The 12503-nt window shown below is 36.9% G+C and overlaps 1 protein-coding gene across 2 annotated transcripts in view; it reads right to left on the bottom strand.

Annotated features, from left to right (window-relative positions):
- TMTC2 (transmembrane O-mannosyltransferase targeting cadherins 2) overlaps window positions 1-12503 on the bottom strand; it is a 391175-nt gene that overhangs the window by 112138 nt on the left and 266534 nt on the right. For both annotated transcript variants that reach the window (XM_055341449.1, XM_055341450.1), the window contains exon 8: window positions 11661-11782. In XM_055341449.1, coding sequence (XP_055197424.1) covers window positions 11661-11782 — 122 coding nt within the window. The remainder of the gene's footprint in view (window positions 1-11660; window positions 11783-12503) is intronic.

The following is a 12503-nucleotide window of genomic DNA, read 5'->3' as shown; positions in this document are numbered from 1 at the left end:
GCACCTGGGTGGCTTAGTGCTTGAGCACCTGCCTTTAGGCTCAGGCCATAATCCTAGGGTCCTGAGATCGAGTCCTGCATTGGGCTCCCTGCATGGAGCCTGCTTCTCCCTCTGCCTGTGTCTCTGCCTCTCTCTGTGTCGCTCATGAATAAATAAATAATCTTTTAAAAAAAGAATAGTCCCCTGGATGACAAAGCTTTTTCCCCTGGCAGTACAGAGGAACAATTCTAAAACAACTACACATGAATAGTAGAGTATGAACAAATAAGAAAATGTACAGTGGATGGTAGAAGCCAGGTTTCTCTACAAAATTTATGACCAGTACTCCTCAAAAAGAAGCTAGGCCTGAGAAATGCCATAGCCAGGTGGAGCTGAGGAGGCAAAACGACTATATAAAATTTAAGTTCTTAGAACAACGAAAGGACCGCAGCAGGGAAAAAAGTGAAGATACCTGAATAAAATATAAACTTTAATAATAATATATGAATATTGGTTCATGATAAATGTACCATGGTAGTACATGATGTTAATAGAGAAAATTGGTTCAAGGGCATACAGGAACTCTCCGTACTAACTTCACAATAATTCCATAATCTAAAACTTGTTTTAAAAATATTTACTTAAAAAATTAGTCTCTTAAAAATCTAATGTAAATGCCACAAAATTTTATCCTTTGGCTTATTTGACTTGAAAAGGGTACAAGTCCAAGGGTATTTGTTACAACATTCTACTTTCCTATATACTTGAAATAATTGGTGACAATAGCAAATTCGTAAGATAAAAATCTTTTTAAATACCTACTATGGTCAAACTGCTAAAGGGGAGGATGAGAATATTCCAGGCAAAAGAAAAAACTCAATCAAAATCAAAACTACTTCTTCTGCTGTATTACTCTTCATAGGATATAAGAAAAAGCATTTAGTACAGGTATGTCAGGAAAGGATCTTAAATAATGCTCTGATCAAATGTGATTTCTATTTGAGAAATAAAAAACAATTAAAGGATAATTTATATCTAGTTGCAAATTAATAAAGTGAATTTTTCTTTCAAAATTACAGCTCAAATTTCACTAAATTTGAAAAACCCTAAAAATAAAGTTGTTTTTCTCTACCTGTATTTTGTAGATTCCAAACACATCCACATTATAACATCGACTGTCCTTCAAGTCATCTGTTTTTGAACTAATTTAGACAAATAGCCATTTTTAGAGTAGTCCTAGCCCCGAGGTGAATAAACGTCTTCTTCCAAAATGTTGACTTCCGTGGCATCTCTGGATTTCTGGAACTTTCCTAACTGTCTACCACCCATTATAGAGGAAAGCAACGAACTGCATTCACTTTCACTAAGTTCTTGGTGAAACTTAAAGCTGAGTGACTACTTAAGAGAGAAATTACTAGGTTAGCAACGTCTCAGGTGTTCTGGCTCCAACTCATTGGTCTACCAGGTAAAGCTCAGTGCCTTTTTCACTTACGTATGTGTATTTCTAGAACTTCTGCACTCTCTCTGTCCCTCCCCCTCTCAGTTCGGTATATCACACATTTCCTCAGAGTTCATTTGCCAGAACATTCTTTTCTCTGGATGATAAGAGATTCATATTTAAAAAAAAAAAGGGATCCATGACAAATACTAAGTACGGTTTTAAATACAAAAAGACTTTCAGAGCCTTTAATAGACACTATGAATATTATTAACATATTAAGAAGGAAATACAGTATGCAGCTTTTCCCACGCTAATTTGACTAAAAAAAATTTTTTTAAGTAACACTTAGATATACTAATGTCAATGGAATACATTTTGGGCATAATGAGTTAATAGAAACTATCAAAATAATAACAGCAGTGGCAAAATTTTGGCACCCTTAAATTTCACTGTATTTGAAATCTCTCTTTTTATTGTAAAAGTATGATCCACCCCCACCATGTAACATTATTTACTGGATCAACTTGTTCATATTTATAGTCACAGCAACGTTACCAAATTCAGTATGTGTGTGTGTATGTGTATACTGAGCAATATATAGAATATTCCAATACTGTCGGAGTGGGGCTGGGGACAGGATGCAAGACCCCTCTCTTCCACATAAGTGAAAATGGAGTGCAGAAGATAACTGCCAGTTATGAAGAATGTGCACCCCAGGTGGAAAAAAACGGAAAACAGACATCCTCAGGAAACTATCTTGAACCAAAATAACCGATTTCAGCTAAATCCTATACCTCTGCTGAGGCAATCTCTGTGAGATATGCAAAGGTATCTTAAAAATATATTTTCTGCCTAAGGTGAGTAAATTTCTGATTCCAGCAGACAGAAATTCTGTTCTTCTAACGATTACTGTTTCGTCTCAAGAAATAAGAAATAGAAAAAAATACTATATACTACACGATATCTTCAGGTGCTATTTTTCAGGGACGAAAATTTCAGATTGACTATCACAGCTAACAACTCCACTACCTATTTCTTTATTATATGACATCATAACACATATAATACATGGTCTGTGCCCACCTTAAACCCAATGCCACATGGCCAATACCAAACTGACCAAAGGGTCCTAACTATGGGGGAATCCTGTATGCGGCCGTCTTCCACCTACAGAATTCTTACAGGGAACATGAGTTACAGTGAACAGCCAAGAATATACCCTATCTTGTCACTTTTGACAAAGAGCCTCAATTATACCACAGAAATGACCGTCCTGCAATGGTAAGCCTTTGAAAAGAATTATGCTTTCCACTAAGAGGAGAAATAAGTATTAGGCAGGTAAATCTCAGGTGTTCTGGCTCCAACTCAATGTTCCACAAGGTAAAGGTCAGCAGTTACTACACCCAGGCATCTGCACTGTCCTTCCTTCAAAAATCTAAAATACGAGAAAAACTCTATGCTATACATAGTGCGCCATATACCACATATACCATATTTAAGTTAAAAATTTAAACTTCACTATTTCCTTGTTACTTTACATACATAGATACCTGAATCCTTTTCACAATAACCTCTATTAAAATCCTTTTTTTTAATTTAACAACATGCACAGAGATTATCTTTTCACTTCAGAACTGCATTATGAGAAAATCTAAAAACTGAATGGAGATTTGTTTTAAAAATAAATTTTTGTGTATTTGGAAGTTAGACATTTATGCACATGAGGTACTGTCTATGCATATTTTATCATAGTAAACAAAAGGCTGGAGAGCAATTTACATAGTACAGCTTTCAGAAAAATCTAAGAGTGGCATACTCCAGTAGGCTTTGGACACTGATGGATTGAACCTCTGGGAACCTCAGCTTTTTCATCTATCTATATAGTGGGTATCTAGATTGTGGCACTGCATGAGGTCGTATTTGCATAGCATATGTAAGAGGTCTAGTTGATTGCAGGATAACAAATATTAGCTAATTGTAGGAAGTACCTCTCAAATGCAATGTGGGTAAATAGAAGGAGAAACACAAAAACTTTATGGGTTTGTGAACATATTCATGGCTTGGCTGGTTCGAACCTATTTATGAGACTGCAAAAATGAAAAAAACTTCCCCATCTTGGAACAGATGTGGCCCCCTTGTGTGTGTGTGTGTGTGTGTGTGTGAGAGAGAGAGAGAGAGAGAGAGAGAGAGAGAGAGAGAGAGAAAGAGAGAGAGAGAGAGAGAGATTGAGAGAGAGAATATATATGTTCATTCCCAGATGCCACGGGGAGTGGGGGGGAAGCAATTCCTTTTTGCAGAAGTGTTGATCTAACTACTTGGGAGAAAAAATACTTGGTTTTGAAAATGTATGCTGTACGTACCACCTTTCCTAAAGATAAACATAAGCTTAGAGCAGGATGTTGTTCTACCAAGGAATGCTACTAGCATTTTCTATTAGGAAAAAAAAAAAACCATCAAGTGAGAAAATGTAACACAAAATATAAGGTGTTTAGCTCACATTAAAATGTTTTCATGCTCTATTACATGACAGCAGAGTCAAACAATAACAAGCTAAGAAGTCATGAAGTCTAATATATGTAGTACAGTAATACATCACTGGAGCTTATTTAAGAAATTAAAGAACTGTAAAGTGGAAGAACAATGACTACCAAGTGGTAGAGAATCCCATGACTACAATAAAAAAGAGTAAGGAAGTAAAAGTAAGGTACCTACATAACTGTCCCTTCTGAAACAAAAGCCATGACGAAGGTTCTAAGCATGGTGGCCTGCAGCTCCAGTAGCTAGGGCTGGCCCTGTTATGAATTTCTCCTAAACAGAATACACTGAGGCCTTGAGGTAAAGGGAATGCCCTGCTGGTCTTCAGATTCCCACTACTTACTACAAAGGTCAGGCTCAGAAAATGTGTGTAAAATGCAAGTTTTAATAAAGGACTGTTTTTTTTTTTTTTTTAAGACTCCTGCAAGGAAACCAAGGTATATTTAAGGGAAATATCACTTCTCCATCTCCATCGCTCCAGTAACGTGGGATGCCAGAGTACTGGGGGATTAGGAGGTCTGAGCCTGCTGGGCTATTTAAATTGCATTAGATGGTAACTATAGACCAAACACAGAAACCAAATCAACAAAATAACAATGCAATGTAAATTGGTTTAAAAGCAATAGAACCTTATTTACACCTAAATAAAAAGCTCACTTTTTTTCTTCAAACACAGCAGCATATAGAGCTATAAAGCAGCTAGAATTATTTCATGTGACCTTTAATGCCTGAGGACTTGATCATTTTAATTTTTATGATTTCTAAGACTCTGGCAAAAGAAAATATCTCTAACAATGACTTCTACTGACATACCAAAAAAAAAAAAAAAAAAAAAACCAGAATAAAAGTCTGGAATATTTTGAGATATCTAGATTCCTGTGTCACTTAGTGGCAATAAGTAATTACATGATTGATTCTAAATAACAAAATGCATATCTTAGAGTGAGTGAGTGGTTTCTGACACAAACTAACTAACTACGAGATTCATTATGCTTTGGAGTAAAGATACTGTAATGCTAACTATATTATCTCCAGAATACTAAATTATGTTTAAATGAGGCAACTGCATATAAAATACTTAGCTGAATACTGCATTAAACTTTCTTCTACATTTCATTCAATATTTTAGCAGCATGATACGTGTGATGTTATGTCTTCTCTTCTCATAGAATAAATTTTGCAACTTGAATTGAACATATCCTAATGATGGTTCAGTCAGAGCCACAGGGAAATCCTGTCCCCATCTCCCTCCAATCTAAACACGGTTGTGCAGTGATTGCATGCAACCCAAGTGCTAGTCAACATACAAAATGAGAAGAACTTGGCTTTAAAGAGGGCCAAATGGAAAAATAATCTTCGATCTAAACAGAAATAATTATTACAAAAGACCCGAGGAAACACACAGCACCGTGCTTCCAGATAGACTACCTCGACACCATCGTGGCCTGGGGAACGGAACATTACCATGGAACCTCAAGTACTTTCACAACTGGAGTTTTATGTAGCCCAATTAACTTTGGCTAGACACAGAAATCTGGCTCTGTGCTTCCATGCAGTAGCCAAAATAAAGGTTTTCTGTATCAAGAATTACTGTCAGAGTCTCCCATATCCTTCCTTCTCTCTTACTAACCCAAACTTGGAAAGTAAGCTAACAGCCAAGGAGCTTTTACTACAATTTAAGTCAATATTAATTTTACTGGCTCACAAAAACCACAAAATATTTGGCTTAAATAAATTGAACAGGACGAAAAGAGAGGAAGACCAAGAAAAATTAAAGTAAGGATGTGCACACAGATACAGAACACACAGCCTTAGAAACAACTATAAAATCATCTGAAATACCAAAAGAATGGAAATGTTATCCCTTCCTTTCTCTCTTAATGCATGCCCAATTTTAAATTCATGGCATTAGCCCTGGGTAACAAAGTTCAAGCAGGGAATAAATCACAATTTTAATGAGAGCTCGTGTTTAGTATTTTAATTGGACATGGCATTGGTATGAAAGTTCCATATATTTTTAAAGAGATGTCACCAGGGCCCAACTATAAACATGGAGGGTACCAGTGACCCTAAGACAGAGCTATTCCCTAGGGTATCCTGGAAAATTTGTATTCTTCTTACAATGTAGGACCTAAAGGTGCCAACAGCCGAAAACAGAAGTCTTAAGTTCATGACCTATGATGTCTAATAATAAAAATGTGTTTAACCACTCAAACCAAACTAGTATTTAGAGGTGATGTTTAAAAATAAGCCCCACATCGGGCTCCCTGCTCAGTGGGGAGTCTGCTTCTCCCTATGAACCTCCCCCTTCCTGTGCTAATAAATACAATCTTAAATAAATAAATAAAACTCCACTTTAAAATTATGTAGTATAAAGTGAAAATTAATGATGCTCAATTCAGAAAACCCCGATGTTGTATCAATCTCTACTATTTATTAGCTAAGTTATTCTTGGACATACTGCTTAAATCTGAAGCTGAGTTTCCTCACTTATAAAAGAACATAAAACTCAGTGTAAGGCATCACAAAATAACACATCAATCACAGGCATTCAAGACATATACACCCTTTCTGTGCTACGTCCCCTTCCAGGGTCTTGGAAGATTACACTGCGTCCACTGTTTAATCATGTTATTCTTGTTCACTTATTCTGTCCATATCCTTGGGAGTAGAGTGATGCCTAGCATGGAGTAGTAAGTTTCAATATACATCCTGGCTAAAAGAAGGGATTAATGGGGAAACAAGGACCCGAGCAGGGAAACAAAAATGTTAAAAAGTCATGTTCCCAGCCCTTAAATAACTAACTTAAAAAATGCAATGCACCAGTTGGGTACAGGGATAGTTACCAAGATAGTGGAATGCCACATACTGAAGTGATAAAAAAAGGTAAGTGAAAAGTTGGTTCCTCCTCCATGTCTACGGTCAAAAGATATAAATTTATGTCTGCCATGCAGTCTAGGAAGGGCTATTACAAAGATACCAAAACCTGTACTACGGAAGTACAGAGAAGGAAAAATATTGAAAGACTCAGGCAAGATTTCACAGAAGTAATAACATTTGAGTAGGGAGAGAGAGGTGAAGGACATTTTTCAGGGGTATAAAAAAGGAACTGATCTATGGAATTTGTCAAAGCATTCTGGGAAACTCAAAATCTATTTGAACTTTTCTAAATATCATATATACTACAAATTCTTAAAGAAAAATTCGTACAAAAAAAACCCCATACTAGCTGTAATAAAACCAATATTCATTTTTTTTATAATTTCTCTTATAAAAATATAATTCTTATATTAAGTCTTATATTACAGTCTACATTTGATTTAACTGCATGTCACTTTTACATATTTCGCCTGTGGTCAGTTTTGACCAAACAGGAAAAACACCACACCCCATTTCTATTCCTCTTCTCTTGAGACTAATAGCCAATTCCGTTTTATAATATGTTTAAAGCATTCAGAAGTCAAAATGTGTGGCATTTTCTACGTTGCCAATTCCATGTTAACTCAATGACATATTACCAGGTCAACAAACTCAAAATTAGAAAAGGCAATCCACTGGGATAAGAAATTTGCCAAATCTTATAATTCAAAAAGAAACTGCTAAAGATGGTTGTGGGGGTTTTGGCACTGTGAGTTGAAGCCCTTCCATAATAAGGCTTGTATTTCAACTAATCAGCTAGTCGGAAACTATAAAAATTTTGTTGGTGGGGGGGAATTAAAATTTGGATTGTAATACACGAGTCTTTCCTTCTCTTCCATATGTTTCAGTAAATTAAAACTTCTAAGTCTTGTTTTTTTTTTTTTTAAATGCCTTTTAAAAAATAAAGCAGCCTGTAAAATCATATTTTTGGTACAGGAAAGTTAAAATATTCAGGCTTGAAATGAAGAAGAAAAAAAGAACACATGGTTTCTATATCCAAAGCAGTGTCATGGTCTAGGTATATCCAGAATTCAGTACATTTGAGCTTTCATCTTTTTTTCCTATGCTAAATGACTTTTTTAAAAAAAAATCAGGCATCTTAAACTTTTATAGATTTTTTTGAAGGTGGCCATTTATCAATCTAAAGATGTTTCCATTTAAATGCTGTAAGAACATCTCAAGGACAGTAGCTGAGGCATGAGGTATATGTGAATTCTGTTCTTTTTTTTTTTTTTGTGAATTCTGTTCTTAAGTGCAACTGTGTGAATTACCATCCTATTAGAATAGGAAAAGATTTTTATAAGGTAAGACAATTTTTTTTCAACTAGTGATCCTGTAAATGGCAGAAAAAGCAACTTATATCCTCCAATTCTGAGTAATGTTCTCCTTTTCCTTTCTCTCTTCTTTCCCTATTGGGCCTTCATATTAGTTTCTTTCATATCTTTTTTTTTCATCTTCATTTGCATATGGAAAGATTTCCTCATCTTTATTCTCCTATCCTTTATTTATTTATTATTTATTTATTTAGTAATCTCTACATCCAATGTGGGGCTTGAACTCACAATCCCGAGATGGAGTCCCATGCTCTACTGACTGAGCCAGCTAGGTGTTCCTATTCTCATATCCTTTAAATGAACATTGTTTGCCATCATATTTTTAATTTCTAAAGGTTGTCTTGTTTTTTGTTTTTTCATTATGTTTTTATAGCATCCTGCTTTATAAAATACTCTGTTACCATCTTTAAGGATTTATTTTTTTAAAAGCTTTATTTATTCGTTTGAGAGAAGGAGAGCGGGCAAGCAAGTACAAGCGTGGGGGAGAGAGAGAAGCTGAGCAACGAGCCCAACACAGGGCCTCGATCCCAGGACCTCGGGCTCATGACCAACTCAAAGGCAGATGTTTATTTTTTATTTTTTTATTTTTTTATTGGAGTTCAATTTGCCAACATATAGCATAACACACAGTGTCCATCCCATCAAGTCCCCCCCTCAGTGCCCGTGACTGGGTGAAAGGCAGATGTTTAACCTGACTGAGCCACTCAGGTTCTCCTACCATCTCTAAGGATTAAATTTTAAAAATTCTTCGTTTCCTCTACTTTCCTTCTCCTAATAATTTGCTTCAGTTCCAGTCTTCTACAGTGGTGGCTTTCTAAACATGATCCAAGATCCTTAGTTGCCCACTGTTATTAAAAGCTACTTAATCAAAGCTGAATGGAGTTCCTCAGCTATAGGTGTGCTTCCCCAATGGCAAAGATCCACTTTTGTGCATCCGGTTTAGGGAGCTAGCTGTTTATAAGTGACCTCCACATGTAGGTATACAGATTTCTTTTCCCTACAGTGATTCAGTTTCTTCAGATAAGAATTCAACAATTTCCTGGGAGGTAGGGTGCCCATGGGCACGTGGGTGGTGCTGGGTGAGTGTAAACTCTGTGCTGTTGGGTTTTCTGCTTGCATTGGGGGGGGGGGGAGGGTACTGACAACCTGTGTACACCACTGGAAGACATGGAATCAACCTTTTCGGTCCTCTCTCCATTTCACCTTTGATTGTGCAAGCTGTTCCTCACTCATGAACCTCTCTTATTCAATTGCTCTGCCACTATAAGCCTTCTTTTCCCTGTGCCTTGGAGGGGAGAGCCTGGTTGCTGGCATCGTGCACAGGAGAGGAGAGACCTAACTGTTCCAGATGGTTTACAGCTGATTAGCCCATTTAACAAAGGCTCCTTAACTCACTCTCTCCCATGCCAGCTGCCATCAAGTCTTGAGTCTCTCTGGGTTTCGAGCACGCAAGATTTCTTTGCATTGTTATCCATTCCAAAGCCTCTTCCTATGGTGGACGCCGTCTGACAAATCGGTAGTCTTTCCACTTTCTGACTTCCAAAAATCAGCTAAATTTCATCTCCCCCACCATTCTGATTGTTCAGGTGAGGCTATTCCCTTCTCAATATTCTATTCAATATTATAAATATTTATAATATTTATGACTATCATTCCTTATTTAGCCACATGATCACCATTTCTTTGTTCACCATTCTGTTTGCAACATACTCAGCAGCTCCTTCCAGATTTAATTGTGTGCCTTTGAAAGACATCTTCAGCAAGAGTTTTTAGTGGTCCAATTTTTATTTAATTTCTTCATCTGGGAATTTCATCATCATGCAAGTAAATTCAAAACTCAAAGCCTGATATAGGGAGGTCAGTAGTGCAGACTCATTCCTTCTCCATTCATATCCCGTGCTGGGGCAGGCAAACCTTCATGTGACCTTCTTAAATCAGTATGCAAACTTATTCTAGATTATTCTTTCACTGAAGGTATAAATTTTCCTCCTTTATTTAGGTATCTAATCCCTGGCCTTCCATTGGGATTCTCTCTTATTCCAGCAAGAATGAATACAAACAGAAGTCCATTCTCCCTGGTGACCACAACTAGTAAACTTTTTTGGGATAGTAAACTATCCAAAATCAGCTGTAGATCAGCCAACTGTTTACTGTTCTGGCATTCAGTTACCCCTCATTTCTGGCTCCTAGGAAATTGTCTCACTCCTTTCGAGCTCAGCTACACATCAAGAGTATATCTATTTTATTAAGCATATCTAGACATATTTTAGTGGTTTATTTTCTGGGGAATGAGTCCGCCTACATAATTTAATAGCACTTTAGGGCAGCCGAAGTGACTCAGCGCTTAGTGACACCTTCAGCCCAGGGCCTGATCCTGGGGTCCCAGGATCGAGTCCCACATCAGGCTCCCTGCATGGAGCCTGCTTCTCCCTCTACCTATGTCTGTGTCTCTGCCTCTCTCTCCCTCTGTCTCCCTCTCTCATGAATAAATAAATAAATAAAATATTTTTAAAAAAATAGCACTTTAGTGGTACCTTCAAATGGATGCATTGTAATTTTAGGTGTTTAGTCTACCATCTTCTGTAGAAAATAAAGTATTATTACTTTTAAATAATTATAAGATCTTTTTCTATGAATTCACTTCAGAGTTACTTTCCTGACCATCTGTTCTATGCTTTTCTGGGAGTCATGTATTTTAATTAATATTGAAGTGAGATTAAGTGATATAACTAAAACAGCACAGATAACAATTCAGATTAGCTTTGAAGGCTAGTTCTACTACTTATTATCAGCTGGATAAACTCAGAAAATTTACTTATTTAGTTTCAGCAATCCCCTAGAGTGCAAAATAAGACAGAAAGATTATTTGAAAACACACAAAGTCACAATGGTAGGATGCCAGCAATTTCTTACGCTTCAGACACACACCACCTCCATGAGAATGCGGCCTCCGAGACTGCTTGTCATGTAGTGGGTGGCCAAATGATGGCTCCACTTCCCTTAAGGAATGATCTCCATTTAGGAGGAATTCCAGGTGACACTAGTTAACACACATGCAAAGCCTCACCTGATGCTGGCTATTAGGAAAGAATCAGACTTTGCTCTACACTGTAGCCGATTTGGGGTTAATGGTGGTTTGTAGAACCTAATCTTTATACAAATATTGTTATTATAACAAATTCATTATGTAATCCATATTTGAGATTCACTGTTTCCATTTTTCCATTAAATTACACCATGGGTCATGACATACCACAGTTTATCTGTGGCAAGCCCCAAAGAAATACACTTTACCACATGTTCTATACGGAGTTCTAACAGTGTTACTACCATCATTATCTCCTAACAGTCTGAGTTAACTGGCTGAGAACCAGTACCTTAACCTCTATCCATCTCAGTCTGCATGGAAAAAACCAGCTTCAAAAGGGTGAGGGAGGAAGGCAGTTACTCACTGTTAGAGCTAGCAGTTTCCCATACGTAAGATGAGCAGGGATGTGGTCAGTCTTGGATCTCAGGGATTCCATATACCAATGCTCTGCTTCAGGGAGTTTGCTTAATCGCATGTATGCTTCACCTGGAAAGAAAGTCACGAAGATCAACCTGAGGACACAGCTTTCCAACAGCTGCAATAGCGTCACATCATTGTGTTTACATTCCATGGAATTTCAGACGCTGTAGCAAGGACTTTTACCCATTATCTCATCTGAATCCCAAAAAGTCATCAGAATTTCCATTTTACAGATAGGAAACTTGTGTTTGGAGAAATTAAGTGAAATGGCTAAATTAAAAAATCTAGTAACTAATAAAGCTTTGATTTTTAACCTAGTAACACTAGACCCACAAGCATAGGTCCTTTGTCTTTTTCTTAAAGATAGGTTTAGGGGCACCTGAGTGGCTCAGTTGCTTGAGCATTTAATGCTTGATTTCCACGCAGGTCATGATCTCAGGGTAGTGAGATCAAACTCCACACTGGGTTTGAAGGGGTGGGCATGGTCTGCTTGAGATTCTCTTCCTCTCCCTCTGCCTCTTCCCCCTGCTGCACCCTCTCTCTTTCAAATAAATAAATCTTAATAGAAAGAGAAAAGTTTGCTCTTTCTTAAGTACAATTTGTGCTTTTTTATTGATATTCATTTATCCCTTTAGATATTCAAGTATTTATAGGATGAATACTAAGAGAGAATTATGAAGACCTTGACAAAGAAGTTTAAGGTCCTGCCAAGATTTACAACACTGTTTGAGAAAATAAGATTAGTTGAAGGAGTTAGAAATATTTTGGATTAAGCACTGGCACTAGA

The sequence above is a fragment of the Nyctereutes procyonoides genome, unplaced genomic scaffold (assembly GCF_905146905.1).
Source record: "Nyctereutes procyonoides isolate TBG_1078 unplaced genomic scaffold, NYPRO_anot_genome, whole genome shotgun sequence".
NCBI classification, from domain to species: domain Eukaryota; kingdom Metazoa; phylum Chordata; class Mammalia; order Carnivora; family Canidae; genus Nyctereutes; species Nyctereutes procyonoides.
This window is presented reverse-complemented; position numbering and strand designations above follow the sequence as displayed.